The sequence below is a fragment of the Electrophorus electricus genome, chromosome 19, assembly GCF_013358815.1.
Source record: "Electrophorus electricus isolate fEleEle1 chromosome 19, fEleEle1.pri, whole genome shotgun sequence".
NCBI classification, from domain to species: Eukaryota; Metazoa; Chordata; class Actinopteri; order Gymnotiformes; family Gymnotidae; genus Electrophorus; species Electrophorus electricus.
Genome location: NC_049553.1, coordinates 3385335 through 3400195, shown reverse-complemented (window position 1 = coordinate 3400195; position 14861 = coordinate 3385335). Strand labels below are relative to the sequence as shown.

Here is a 14861-nt window from a genome sequence, read left to right as displayed (position 1 = left end):
TGTTGCAGTATGGGAGCATTTGAATCTTTGGCTCTTAATAAACAATTAACTTTCATTTCTGGTGCTGTCATTAATGAAATTATGGTACAAGTGCAGGCCGCTTTCCGTTCCTCTTGTGCGCAGGCGCTCTGACCACTCGAGTGCTTTTTTTTTTTTTTTTTTCTCCCCTGTGCAGTGCGTAGTTGAAGCTACTTAGCTAGCGAGCCTCTTGTGGGTTTTTTTTTTTGTTTTGTTTTTTTTTAACAATTGACTAGTGTCCATTTAGCTTAATTTAGTCAAATTGCCGATATGTCTGCATTGCGAATTGCTGCGGCGAAGGTGAGCTACATATTTAACGCCAGCTAAAATATACTGACGAATTGAGGAGCTAGCTAATGCGTTAGCTAGCTTGCGCTAGTCCCTCGTCTTTAGCTAGGCTAGCTTACCTGGCTCTGTTTCTCAGGAGGCAGAGCCGTTTATGAATTCAGCTGTTGCTCACTGGGGGTAGCGAATGAATCAAGTTCAGACGGGATAACGAAGATGACCGAAGCGAGGGAAGAGCGTCGCTTCGCTGAGGTATCCCGTGACTCCGTTAAGCTCATGGCCGAGAGTGCGGGGGTTGAGCTCAGTGATGATCTAGCTGCGATGCTCGCTGAGGACGTGTGTTATCGACTGAGGGAGGCAACACAGGTGAATAAGGTTAGACGGCTTACCACATGTGAGCCGCCCAGCTCAAATGTAATGTAACGCTATATACAGTGGTTAAACAAGCTTTCTGTAACTCGCTTAATATTCGCGTCATGTGCTTATCACAGAACAGCTCGCAATTCATGCGACACGCCAAGAGAAGAAAACTTACTGTAGAGGACTTCAACAGAGCCCTTCGCTGGAGCAATACCGAGGTAGCAATGAGCTGCAGTCGTGTACCTGCTGCAGCTTGCTGTGTGTGTCATCTTAAGCAGGGCAGTAACAAAATTTGATTAGTCTCTGTTCAAATTCTCTTTTAGGCCATCTGTGGGTATGGCTCTCAGGATGCCTTACCATTCCGTCCTCTGAAAGAGGGAGAGTTTTTCTTTGTTGAGGATCGAGAGGTTAACTTGGTAGAGCTGGCTCTTGCCACAAACATTCCTAAGGGCTGTGCTGAGACCACAGTGCGAGGTAGGACGTCATGATCATAACCTCTCTGGAAACTGTGCAGTATGCTTGTGCTGACTGCTTTGTCTCCTTGACAGTGCATGTGTCGTATCTTGATGGAAAAGGAAATCTAGAGCCTCAAGGCACAGGTGCGGTACTTTGTTTTTCATTTCAGAGTGAATTTCCATTTTACCCATTAGATTGAAGGTTAGGCACTACTCTGGAACTCGTAATTTGTCCAGTCACTTGGTGTTCTTGAATGAATGAATGAATGAATGAATGGATGGATGGTTTACCATGACGATCCTTTTCCCCAGTTCCCAGTGCTGTGCAGTCTCTATCAGATGACCTACTCAAGTATTACCAGCAGATCACCAGAGCCATATTAGGAGAGGATCCACATCTTATGAAGGTTTCACTTGTTTTCATGATGACTGCATAAACTGGTTAAGTGATTATTTCCAAAAAAAAGAAAAAGAAATCACATTGTTCCCTTTTGTTAAAATCAGGTGGCTTTGCTGGATCTCCAGTCCAACTCCAAGATCGCTGCCCTCCTGCCTTACTTTGTTTATGTTATCAGCGGGGTATGTGGCTTTCCCATGCAAATGTTTTTGGTACATTTAAATATGAGATGTCAAAAGCCAGCCCTTAAAATGCCATACTTGAATGATATCATTCTCATATGCTTATAGAAGTCTCTGAGTTCAGCTAAATATTTTTAGGAAAGTAATACCCTGAATGTCATGTACATCAATATTTATAATCAATCTGAGATTCTATGATGTCAAAATTATTTTATGATAAACTGTTAAGCCAGGTTACAGAAGTTTTCCCTCCACTGGGAATACTTTTATTTCAGTTACATTTACCCACAATGCAATCACGTCATATAACGCAACGGTGTTGGATAGCTGCATTGTTTTCTGGACTTTTGAATTTTAGCCTTTGTTGACTTCTACATTTAGTCTTGGATTTATGGTTAGTGTGTTGTTGAATGTCTTACAACCTTAAAAATCCTCAGGGATATTTCAACATAAACAGGTGTAATGTGTTTCAGAGTGGACATTTCCTTTAAGAGCAAAGAACCCTAGGCAGGGGTATGGCACTTGAAGGCAGGAATTTTGACACCCTGATGTGATATAAATGTGTTCACTGCATAATGTTTATTCTGTGCAATACATTTTTATTTACAACTTCAGTGACACCAGTTCTTAACCTTGTGGTCAGGTTTCCAGATATGTCCAGCATAAGGTTTAGTGGCTGAAATGTCGTATCTCCCTAGGGTTTAGGCCTGGTCTTAATCCTGAAAACTAAAAAATACCATACTGCTTTCAGGTGAAATCCGTAAGCCATGATCTGGATCAGCTGAACAGGCTGTTGCATATGGTGAAAAGCCTGGTTCAGAACCCCTATCTCTACCTGGGCTCATACGTGCGGAGTCTGGTCTCCAGCGTCATGTACTGCATCCTGGAGCCGCTCGCAGCCTCCATCAACCCGCTCAACGACCACTGGACCCTGAGAGACTACGCCGCCCTGCTCCTCAGCCACATCTTCTGGTATACACACACACACACACATACTCTGACCATCCTGTGTACATTAGATACACACATACATGCACATAGATGGTGCATCATAAAAAAAGCAAGGTCTCATTTGTAAGTACTCAGAATAGAGAGATAGCCGCGACATTTGTTTGGTTGTTTTACTGTCCTAACTACACAATGTACAGCTACATCTGCACTTAGTGTGGACCTGTACAGTTATTCACAAAACAAATATATGCATAAGAGTTTGCTCATATTTGCATGATGTCTGTAGTTTATTTTTACGATGTGCTTATGAAGGCTTCGTGCGTTTTGTGGGGCAGGACTCATGGGGACCTGGTGAGCGGGCTGTACCATCAGATCCTGCTCTCGCTGCAGAAGGTCCTGTCAGACCCAGTCCGGCCTCTCTGCTCCCACTATGGAGCAGTGGTTGGCTTGCATGCTCTTGGTTGGAAGGTACAGTATTCATGCTCTCAGCTGTGTACATCCAACTCCCCTCTGATGTGTCCCTCTGATTTGTTGGTGTTGGTGTGTGTGTGTGTGTGTGTGTGTGTGTGTGTGTGTGTGGGGCTTTGCACCAGGCTGTTGAGCGTGTGTTGTATCCCCACCTGCCTGCTTACTGGGCAAACCTGCAAGCCGTGCTGGACGATTACTCTGTGTCCAATGCACAAGTGAAAGCAGATGGACACAAAGTCTATGGAGCCATCCTTGTAAGTTCACCGAGTCCTTTTTATTCAGTTTCTGCAGTGTGGACAGCTCCCACGACGTCCTCACTGTTCAGAAAATCTTTAAAATTGAAAACATAACCTTAAGATACAGTTGATCTGTAGTTGTACAGCTCTTTTTCTGTCCACCAGGTGGCAGTGGAGCGCTTGCTAAAGATGAAGGCTATGAGCCTGACTCCATCCTCAGAAGGGGGTGCTGCTGCTCTTCATAAGTCTGCAGGAGGTGTGATGGGTTTCAGAGAGAGCTCACCAGGCCTCAGCCCCCCTCCTGAACCCCTGTCCGAGCCCCCTCTGGGCATCGCCAGCCACTTGCAGGCGGGCGGAGCCGGGTGCCAGTGGGAGGAGTGGACCCCTGTTTCGCTCCCTGCCATGTACTGTGAGCTGTATTCATTCTTTGGAGACAGCCTGGCTGTGCGCTTTAGCACTGGCCCCGCCTTGGGCTCTGCCCCGCCCCCAGGCCCCCTTCAGTCTCAAGAGGCACGGAAAGAGCCAGGTAGCGGTGCTGCCAACCTCGAGAGTACGCGCAAGATGCCCCAGCTCACCGCCAACATGAACATTAGCCCCAGGCAGGATGGAAGCCCGCGTACGGATCCAGCCCCACCCAGTCTGGCTGCTACAGCAACCGGGAGGTATGTACAGCCCAAGGCCGGAGTGCAGTTGTATTTCTGGAAGCTAGTGGGCCCATAGCTTAGCTTGCACATGTTGCTGTTTTGTATGAGGAAGTACACTGCTCTGCAAAACAAGAGTGTTCTCGCCATTCTGCATGCAATCCAGCGTCCATTATTTAGTACTAAACGACTTTATGCAACTAGCAAAAATCTAGCTCCTCTGCTTCTTGGTCTTTAAAGGCAGAATTTGTTACCAGCTGTTTTAACCTGTCAAATCATACAACTGCACAGGATCAGTCTGATTGCAGTAGACATATTTGAACACTGGTTTCTCACTTTTCTCAGTATACAAACTAAAACCTCTGATGCAACTCTGTGTGTAGTTATAATATACACTATATTTGAAACATAGCTTCTTCAGCAATCAGAAAGTAATTGCGACAGTGCCAATCCTGAGAGCTTATTCATGCTCTTGACTCTTGTCTTCTGCCTGTACCCTACAGGTCTCTGGCTCGCTCTTCCTCATCCTCAACCTCAGTCCCTCGCTCCAGGTCCTCCTCCTCCCGCCCAGGGCGTTCAGCCAGCCAATCCCGAGACATCTTCCCGAAAGCCCGCTTTCCTCCTCCCCAGGCCGGCCCTCCAGCTTTCTCCTTTGTGATTGGTGGACGGCAGATGGGCCGGCGTTGCCAGGGACGACGCTTCCAGACAAGCTTCACGCCAACTCCGCCCCTCGGTTCCCTCCCACCACGTGCCTATGCCCACAAACTACCAGTTATAGGGAGAGTCAGCAAGCCAATGAGATGCTGGACGTGCTCCCATTATTCGCTGTACCTGCCTCTTTAAAACACATATGAACACATCAAATTTGTGCCTGGGGCTTCCCAGAAACTGAACTATAATGATAATAGACTGGGAAAGAATGGCTACAAAACTGTGTATGGGGTTAAACATCACTACTGAGATGGATGTTCGCCGTGTTTGTCAACATGAACCCCTTGGACTAAATTTTTTCAGTTAGGATCTCTGTGACATTATTTTGAAAACTTTTGTTGTTGTAAGTTTGTCCTTCAGGACATTTTTTGTAATAATGTTTAAGGAGAGGCCTTGTACAATAAAATTACGCTGGGAAGCCAAGGATATCAGCTGTTTTATTGTGGGCCAAACAGGAAACGTAGTCACAAGACACCTGTAATCAGGGCTTGATGTGAGGAGAGGTCATTGCCCCAGAAAATGACAAAAATCATCCTTGTTAAACTGCCATCCCCCTTTGCTGCATTTTCTTATATAAGACAAAAATATTATTGATACTAGAATTTTATCAATGAGTTCCTCAAATCATCTGAACAAAATGTTAACTTCCATTTTGAAAGCAGCAGAGAGCGAGAAGGAGGAAGAATGGAAGATGAGAAATTCATTAATATTTTTATGTAAAAGAGAAATGAAACTTGCTTTAACAAAAATATATACGAAACTTGCTCCATAAAAAGAAAGGAATCTTACTATGTAACAAAAGAGTTGAAAACCACACTGTATAAAAGCTTAAAAATGGATGTTAACATCTACCAAAATGATTTGAAACTTACCCTGTAACAAAAGTGCATAGACAAACTAAAGGACAAGGTGGGAGAGGGAGTAGGGGGGGAACCGAGAGGCACGAGCCCATCCAAAAAACACCGGGTAGAGCTGTGGAACAGATGGTAGCCGTCAGGAGTCCAGGATCGGCATCCGCACTCTCCTCTAGTATAAAGACAGCGTCCGATTCAACCTGAGAAAAAGACAGACGCTGTTATCAAAAAATTACACCCCCTTGAAATACATTCACACAGTTTCTGATGTTCTATTCCCATTTCTGATGAAGTTTGCTTGTGGTGCGATAGAAACTTGCCTAGAGCAGGAGGAGGTGCGGGTCAGCCTTGGATCTTCTCTGCATGATGCTTACACAGACAAAGGTGATCATGGCCATCAGGTACCCATGAAATCCTCCGAGCCTCTAGAACAGTGTGAGCTAAGCTGTGTAGTTCTGAATGTAAACTCTAAAATAACTTTTTAGCTTTGACTCCTTTCTGAAAATGACCAAATGATAGAGGGTGTTGATCCTGCATCTCCCCTCTGCAATACTATATATAGTGTCCAGGCCCTGACCACACACTCCATTGCAAACACTAATCTCTTACTGCTCCTCTCAGTATACCCAGCACAATGCTCACAAAGCTGAAGTGATGAATCTAAGATGCTGAGGAAACATTAAATGCAAAAGTAAAATGTGTTTTGCTAAGTGTCGCCTTGATTGTAACAAGCAGCCCCCTGGTCTGTTCTTGCTACACTTCAAATGGTCAGGGCTGATCCCTCCTAGGCCATTTGTGCCAAGTGGCCATCAGGCCATCTAAAATGACACAACGAGTTCTCAGCTGGTTCCATCTGCTTTATAATCCACGGCTGGGAATGTCTGTCCTCAGCAAAGGCGACCCCATGTGCTCATGCATAGTATTTTTAGATGTGGACCCTGTAAGATGAGTTAGGGGAGGAGTTATGATCTTCATATAGATGAACAATAATATGGCCCATCTATATGCCAGATTGGATAAGGCAGGATACATGCACAAAAGGGTTTTACCATGGCCAAGTCCAGTGGTATACCAGAAATCACAAAGTTAATCTTGGTTGACTGACCTCAGTGCAGAATAGAGTTATTAGTTGTACAACAGCTTATTAATCAGAGTTGATCAGTATGTTTATTGTAATTAAACCTTCATGAAAAAGCCATGGAGTGCTGATAACAAGATTCATGATAGAGGTAAAAAGAAAAAAAGGTCTACAGTGTCATATTTTATTCCGCTGGAACTGGAAATACTGATGTCTGCATATAAAGATTTCAAATATATTTTCAGGGAACATCAACATTAGCAAATAAAGCAATAGTTAACATTGCAAAAATATCGCATGTTTATCTGACTCATTCAGCATTCAGCAAACAAATCAGCACACAAAATAATGTTTGAGAAATATTGCTTCAGAAATCCACTTCCAGAAATTCCACTTTTTAGTAGTGCATGCTTCATTCAGGTTTAATTAAAACATTCAATTTTTAAAGAGATATTAAAGTGAGATTAATTTGGCTACAAATAAAAACAAAATATAAAAGCATAATCCATTATCCATGATTTTTTGGCATGTATTTACTTCGTCTTATCTGTAGCCTAACTTTAGACTATGCTGCCCCCTATCACCACTCATACATGCATAAGAGGTGATCCGTTCACCACGCCAAGGGAGCTAATTAACCAGTGCCATTCCTGGAGGTAGGTCATTATAGCCAGGATGCATGCATAAAGCCCATATTAAAAGTATGCTTGTCACATTTAACTTCTGCCAGTGTGTGTACCTTTGAAACAGGCGGAGGGCTGACTTTAGAACCTAAACACTGTCAGCGTCCCTGATGGTATCAGTAGGAGTGGAGTGATATAATGTTACCACATCAGAACCCGCTGAAGTGGAAACTGATCTAATAGTCTACAGATCATGCCTGAAGACTTTAAGGAGCCTTTAAGAAAAATGGTCTTTATTACAGGATGAGGATGAGCTAGAAAAGACTAAAGACCATCAAACTATTCTATTTTATTGTTCATTTTGTATAAAATTGTATTAAATTAAAAAACTTTGAAGAATGAGGTAGACTTCACAATGTAGACTCCTACTATGACTTCTTAGTTTAACACACACACACACACACACACACACACACACACACACACACACACACACACACACACTGTACTGACTTTAGGCATCAGGTTTAATTTCCTATATTCAAACTCGAATTTCTTCACTTCAAGCGAATACAATCCATTAATCCATTTTAAAAATGTCTTTGTTGAACAACTTATACGTTTTCTAAGAGAAAATTCTAAATTTGGTGAATGCGGCAAGTTATCTTAAGAGCTTTATAAACAACGAGTCAAAATAAATAGTTCAATTATTTTTCTAAAACTCGCTAGACATTTAAGTACTGGCGAACCACAGAAGAGAGTTGACATAAATTAATTACTCACACACGCTGTCCTGTAATAAATAATACACTACTAAGCCTGTCACATTTCTGTTAAGATTTTGGAAAGCACTTATTTTCTTAATCCTGTTTAAAAATAAACCCTCTTATTTCTCAGGTAACAGGTGCCTGCAGGTCAATTCATGAAAGATTTAACATGAGTGTGGATTTGGTTACACAGAAAGAACAGTGATAATTAGTACTTCGTAAAATACACCTGGGCCACGGAGAACTATGGCTCATAGCATAGAGTCATTCCTTACCTTTTGTCGTTATCATGCGTTCACCTTTTTGACTATAGCTTACGTGTTGTATATTATTACTGGAGGCGTGATTTTTATGTTGCTAGAGCAACCAGAAGAAGACTTACTAGATGCAGAGGTGCATGAATTTGTAGGAAGGTTTTTGGAAGACCACAAATGCGTGCAAGAAAGGAGCCTGCGTAATCTGTTGCGAAAAGTGCTCTTTACGGACAGACGTGGCATCGCTGTCTTGAAGTCTGAAAGCAATGAGTATAACTTTGACTTCACGTCATCGCTGTTTTTCATAATAACTTTCCTTACGACAACAGGTAAGCCGATGAATGCGGTCTATTTCAGCCTTACCTCATGATGAAGACTGCTCTAAATCTAAAACATTTGTTTTGTATTTGGTGGGGGTGAGCAAAGCCATAATTTTACAATTTAACAAAAGGTTAACAGAGGGAACAGAAGGAACTTATTTTATTTGGCCCTTCACGTTTTCAAATTATTATCTGAGGGATGTTTCTTACAGTTTTATTTGTAAACGTTCATCTGTCAGCCAGAATTACCTCATAGTGCATTAGCACCCCTTCACATGAAGATATATGTTATTTGTCATTGTCATTAAGATTATTCTAAATGTATAAGATAAAATACTTTGACTTTTCGTGGTGTGATGTCTATAATCCATGAACTTGTGTTCAGGTTATGGCGTTACTGTTCCACTGTCGGACGAGGGTCGTGCGTTTTGTATGCTCTACTGCCTGGTGGGCATTCCCTTGACTTTCTTCTTGTTCTCCTCCATCACTGATGCCCTGTTGCCATGGGTGACCCATGCCCCCATACGTTACCTCCAGATCTACTGGGGTCTATCCCACAACAGGGCTGCCTTGCTCTGCTGCGGGGGTTTAGCTGCGTGCACGGCTACGCTGTTCTTCGTGCTTCCCGCCATCACCCTTTGTCTGGTGGAGAGGAAATGGACTTTCCTGCAGTCCCTGTACTATTGCTTTATCTCACTCAGTACCATTGGCCTTGGAGATTACCTGCCTGGGAGGGTGCAGAGTCAGAGTATGCGCCTGGGCCTGGAGTTTGCCACGTCCTGTGAGTCTTTTTTTACACAGACTGGTTATGACTCACTTTAGATAAAGTCTACTGTTTATTGCATTGCTGGTAGAGCAAGACCATAGTTTAATGAAGGGTGTATTTACTGACACTCAAAGTATATTGGTAGGGAACTGATTCATGGACATTCATTAGACCTTGTCATGGGTGATCTTTTATGGGATTTTCCTTAATTGTGCACAAGGCCCAATCTGCCTGAACCTGTACAAGATCCACACTTTCTGAATCTGTCCAAAGCAAATCAGGTGTCTGTGTTCAAACACATGATGTTCCAACTGCAGCCTGAATTTCAGTGCTGTAATTCTATAGCTGGAGACCATGTATCGGTGCCATGCCATTTTTCTTGGACCAGATCAGGTTCCAGGCAGCTTAACTTCTGCAAGGGGTCTTGTTTAGTCTAGTGGCACAGTGGAATAGAGCAGCATGGATCCCAGCTGGTTGCTGCCTCCCCACGCCCCAGATTTCAAGCAGAAACGTAACAAAGGAAAGTCATTAGAAATGGAAACAGTTTCACATGACACATGAAACCTTGTTATATCTTAATCAATTTTTTGTTATATCTTAATAATCTTTATGTACTACAGACTATAATGAAAGGTTTTCACATCTGTAAACATACTTATAGTGCTTAACATCATTTTAATGCTCAGCAAGTTGAAAATATTCTAGCGCTTCAGTAAAACGCCTTGTGTCTCCCAAGGTTACTTAGTGCTGGGACTTGTAGCCCTGCTTGTGGTCCTGGAGAGCTTCTGGGAGCTGCAGCAGGTACAGGCCCTGTTGCGCGTCTTTGCTGGGCCTCACGTGAGGGAGATCAAGGGACTCTGCCTGGATGAAATGGTGCTGGGCGGGGACCCGTGGGCCGGTGTTAGCCCAGTAGACAGGCTCCAGTACATGTGTCCTATCTCCACCATCTCGCCCCATCTCTCTGATGCACCCACAGCTATTTCTGCGGAGGAAAGGTTCATACTGGGACCACTGCAAATGTCAAGCTCTGAGAAGGCTGCTTCCCTGTCACTTCACCCAGACACTTCTCCAGACCCACCTGACCAAAACAGCTGAATACCCAAATCAAATGGGCATGTCTGTGTTTACAAATGGCCACAAGAGAGAAATGGCTGTACGGAAAACTCTTATAATTATTTCTGGGGTTTGCTGTAGCTGCAGATTTCTTACCAAGATATAAAAATTGCCATTTTAGTTTTTGAGATTTTAGGTTTTGAGGTATTAGATTATTATCTTTCACTCAAAAATTCATCCAATGTAAATGTATTTAAAGCTTTAATGCCTGCATGCACCACTAATATTGCTGTGTCCATTGTTTAATAGGAAATAAAACTGGAAATAAAACATTAAATAAAAGCAAACGGATTACAGTTGTCAAATGTATCAGCTTTACTCCTTTGTCAGGCTGTTTTTTGTGTGTTTCTTTGTTTCTGTTTTTTAAAAATGGGGTTCTCGATTCCCCCATTTTCCCTCTAAATGGACTGAAATTCACTTGGGAATCTTTGAATAAACTGTTGTGTCATGCAGCACAGTATGAAAGAGGGAGTCACTTTCCCTTCTATTAGCCCCCTGAGTCTGTGACGTAATTTGGGAATGTAAAGTCTCAGCCACTAGGTGGTAGCCTTTTCACAGCATTAAACTTTCAATCCATAATGCGGGAGAATTATTTAAATATACCTAAAAAACTTTCACTCGTGACAATGAAATATTCAGGTTAAAAGGTGTATAGTCATGTAAAAGACGATGTGTTAGAAAGCAACCTATATAATGGCACATTATAACTCTCCAGACTATTGGGAAACATTTGCATTGTTAATTGCATTGTCAAAGCATTGTTTCCTTTACACTGCAGCTGGAGTTTTCAGAGTTTTACATTGTTTGTACATTATACATTGACTATCCTGGTTAATAAAATGAGGGCTAAGTTAAAGCTTTGCACAAATGTCCCCTGTGTGTGTGTGTGTGTGTATGTGTGTGTGTGTGTGTGTGTGTGTTTGCAGACAGGACATGGTGACTCAGAGTCTGTGCCCAGCACTGATGGCTCTGCCTCTCCTCACCCAGTCAGACATAAACACTCCTGCTCGCCTAATGCCTAGATGAGCTCATACACTCCTAATACGGCACACTTTCATTTAAGCTGTTTCCCTGCAGGCTCATTGTGTTTATGCAGAGCACAGCAGCTGTGTACTACCACCTCACTCAGTCTGCCCCTAGTCTGTCAGTCAGTCAGTCAGCATTATTTTACCATCTGAGTTTATTTGAACGATACTGAGGTGTCTATCGGCAACCAGAATTGTGTTTTAACCAAAAAGGACTTCCTTATTTACCAAATAAAAGAAAATCTATTTAAATGCAGAAACTAGTTACATGAATACTGGTATTAATACAAGTTATCTCTTTGTTGACACTTTCCCTATGAATGATTGCAAATTCTCACATTTGTTTGCACATAATCCCCATAACAGAAACTGCATTTCTGGTAGACTGCATTTATTTATCCCTAGAGGACAAGGTATAAGGGGATGGGTTTATCTCTGCGAGATGTTAATGAAATGTGGAGTTTGAAATGGTTCTCTCAGTTCTGTCTTAAAATGCTTTAGTGCTCTCATTGTCCCTGACATGCCTGAACTAAATTCCCATTGTTGATGTTGGGATTTATTCCAGATATTTGATAGCTGGGGCATTACTTGCCTCATGATCCTGTTATGAACAACTTCAAGTCACAAGGGAAAGTCCTTGACTGGACACCAACTCACCAGTGCCTTCATGGAGGAGTTTTCCCCAGTAATATTACTGGTTACACCACACACACATATAAACAATCATTTATTGTATAAACAATGTGCATACTGTGTTAGATGTACACATAACATGCCTCCCTTAAGATATATCTGACCTTTTAAAACACCATTTTACTTTGTATTTTTGTGCCATTAAATGCCCCCCCCCAACGCTGTTTTGACAGACTGTTGGCAGGTGGTGTTGGCATGTCTATATTTATAGAAGTGGTCTAAACACCCTTCAGGACTTCAGGCTTGGAGCAATACCAATACCTAGCTGTAGGACTTTTCCACTCCTAGACAAAGATCTGGATAAAGCTATCGTTAACAATCTGGAAACATGTTTGAGTATTGGTTGTAATATTTGCCATGCCAGAGTTGTGCCCCTCTGAGACATGAGATAAAAAGCAAATATTTGGTTTATTGATGAAGCTTAGTTGATCGTGATGCTCCACATGGGTTAAAGCAGTCTTAAATCTATTTGAATCTAAAAGTACTTAAACATGCTGACTGTGTAACTTCATGGCATACTCAGATAAGCTTAATGTTATGCCATTCAATTTGCAGCCTGTCAAAGAGTACATGAAAAGCTGATGGTAAAAAAGTAAAATATCTTTGGTTTGTGCCTTTCATTGTTACTTCTGTTTGTGCATTTTTTTGCTGCTAGTAATTACATAAGTGAGCCGACCTGCAGGAAAATGTAACATGCTGCGATCACAACAGTGTTAACATACAGGAAGTCAGCTGCTCTAAAGAACAACCGCTCACCTCACTAAGCCCTCTGAATCCTTCATAACTCTCTCTCTCTCTCTCTCTCTCTCTCTCTCTCTCTTTCCCTCTTTTCCTTGGATTGGGAAATAAAGAGGTTAAAATCAAGTGATGCTCTTTAAATAGACCATATATGTATTTATAACAAACACATTTTATGTCCTTTTTTGGACTGGATAAAATTTTCCAACCAAGACCACGTGTCTTCATTTGACCCATTTTAAAAAGTGTCTGGAATACTGCCTTGATGTAGCTCACCAAAATCAATACTTATGACAGGATGGAATCTAGACCTTTTGTCTGTAACACACAATAGTTCCCATAAGTTTGAAATGACGTTTATCCCTGCTTGGATGGATGTGGTGCTTGTGGCCTGGCATAGAGTGGAAGACTTTTCATCAACAGCATAGAGGGAGGCTGTGGTACACTGCAGTCTACATTCTGGCCAACATTTAGAACAAAGGGCTCAAGGAAAACAGGTGCCCATCAATATGGTACCGTGTATGTTTAAGCTTCATCTACACAATAGTTCATGCCTTCAAGACTTAGGATAGCCTACCACAAACACTTTTCAGGTGTTAAATATATAAGGTAATAGATAATATCACCTACTATACATCATTGCACACTGTGGATCCTTTCACATTTCCTAAAAGTTTAGTCAACATTAATTTTGCACAGGCCTACCAAGCAATGAGGAAAGATATCGCAACTTATTAAACTAGACAACTAGTTTCAACATGCCTGCTCATTACCGAGGAACCATACGAGCATTATGAAATTCCAAATTATACAGTCCAGAATAGAAATGATAGTTATTCACTGTAGGTTATTCATACCTCTGCTAAAGCTAGGAATATTCAGCTTTTCATCATATTTCAGGGCCATTCCCTAGTCAGCTCGACAGTTGGCCCAGCCACTGTGATTTGAACGTCATCATGTGGGCTTCCCTCGTCGCCACTTCGTGATTTGACATTTTGGGACGTGCGAACGGAGCGCAGCGCAGCAGCGACCGGCCAGAGGTCTAGAGTCTGTTTTCTTCAATGTAGGCTGTTTATTATTCAGCGGACATCTGCGAAAACGAAGTGCACCATGACCTCTGTTTGGAAGAGACTTCAGCGTGTGGGCAAGAGGGCATCAAAGTTCCAGTTCGTCGCGTCCTACCAAGAAGTTACGGTCGAGTGCACGGACAGGTGGTACGTACTAATCACGGACATCTCTGGTGACTTTTCATCGAAACGCGTATTGTTGTAAATCATGACGCTGAAGAGACCACTGGATAGCAGCCAGTCTGAACGGATCATTTTATCACTTTGCGTGCCATGTGATGCGATCAAAGTTTGTTAAACATGTAAATTCACCGGCATAATTTTACATCAAGAAGAAATTTAGTTTTTCTAAAATAATCCTACGTAGAATATTTAGTGTAATAACATCCATTAAAAAAAGCGAAAGTAAGGTTGGCCCCTCCTGTGTGCATATCATCTTACTTCCGTGTTATTTTAAATTTCCCTCAGCTCTGTTTATCATAATAATTGTCATTTGCGCTCCAAATGACTGTTAGGGACGGTTATATTGTCTTGATACGAGTGGACAGAGCAGAATAAATATATTGAAGAATTTTGAGTTCACACATATATAAATCAACAGATTATGTTATCAACGTGTTGGGCACAAAATATTGTGCAAATTCTCTGGCGAACCTACCATTTATTTTGATTGCAAGACACGCCTTAGAATCCAAGAGACCCAGTTCCGCCCGGTTGGTAAATACATCCCCGATACACCAAGAAAGCTGTCCTAATTGGAGCTTGGTCAAAAGGACATGTTTTCAGTGACGACAGAGGAATGAACTTTGCGGAGACTTTGTTTCTCCTGCATCACTACCCACTCACTTGTTAATGACCC

General features: G+C 42.2%; 3 protein-coding genes across 15 annotated transcripts in view; all 3 read left to right on the top strand.

The window, feature by feature from the left end:
* The first annotated feature begins 158 nt into the window (after positions 1–158).
* Positions 159–5130, top strand: taf6l (TAF6-like RNA polymerase II, p300/CBP-associated factor (PCAF)-associated factor). 2 transcript variants are annotated; one of them, XM_027017268.2, is made up of 12 exons: positions 159–318; positions 443–678; positions 795–881; positions 987–1137; positions 1212–1262; positions 1431–1525; positions 1623–1697; positions 2449–2669; positions 2984–3116; positions 3242–3370; positions 3518–4014; positions 4497–5130. In XM_027017268.2, exons 2-12 carry the CDS (start codon positions 520–522, stop codon positions 4834–4836), a joined length of 1938 nt encoding a protein of 645 aa, XP_026873069.2. In that variant the 5' UTR covers positions 159–318; positions 443–519; the 3' UTR covers positions 4837–5130. The 2 variants fall into 2 exon arrangements, with proteins under 2 accessions (XP_026873069.2, XP_026873070.2); XM_027017269.2 differs by having other exon boundaries at positions 159–669.
* A 3142-nt stretch (positions 5131–8272) lies between these two features.
* On the top strand, positions 8273–10461 carry LOC113581820 (potassium channel subfamily K member 1). Its single transcript, XM_027017231.2, has 3 exons — positions 8273–8609; positions 8986–9381; positions 10103–10461. The coding sequence occupies exons 1-3, from the start codon at positions 8273–8275 to the stop codon at positions 10459–10461; spliced, it is 1092 nt and encodes a 363-aa protein (XP_026873032.2).
* A 3558-nt stretch (positions 10462–14019) lies between these two features.
* ehbp1l1a (EH domain binding protein 1-like 1a) overlaps positions 14020–14861 on the top strand; it is a 37610-nt gene continuing 36768 nt past the window's right edge. For all 12 annotated transcript variants that reach the window (XM_035519773.1, XM_035519772.1, XM_035519770.1 and 9 more), the window contains exon 1: positions 14020–14149. In XM_035519773.1, the coding sequence (XP_035375666.1) occupies positions 14046–14149 (104 nt within the window). In that variant the 5' untranslated portion in view covers positions 14020–14045. The remainder of the gene's footprint in view (positions 14150–14861) is intronic.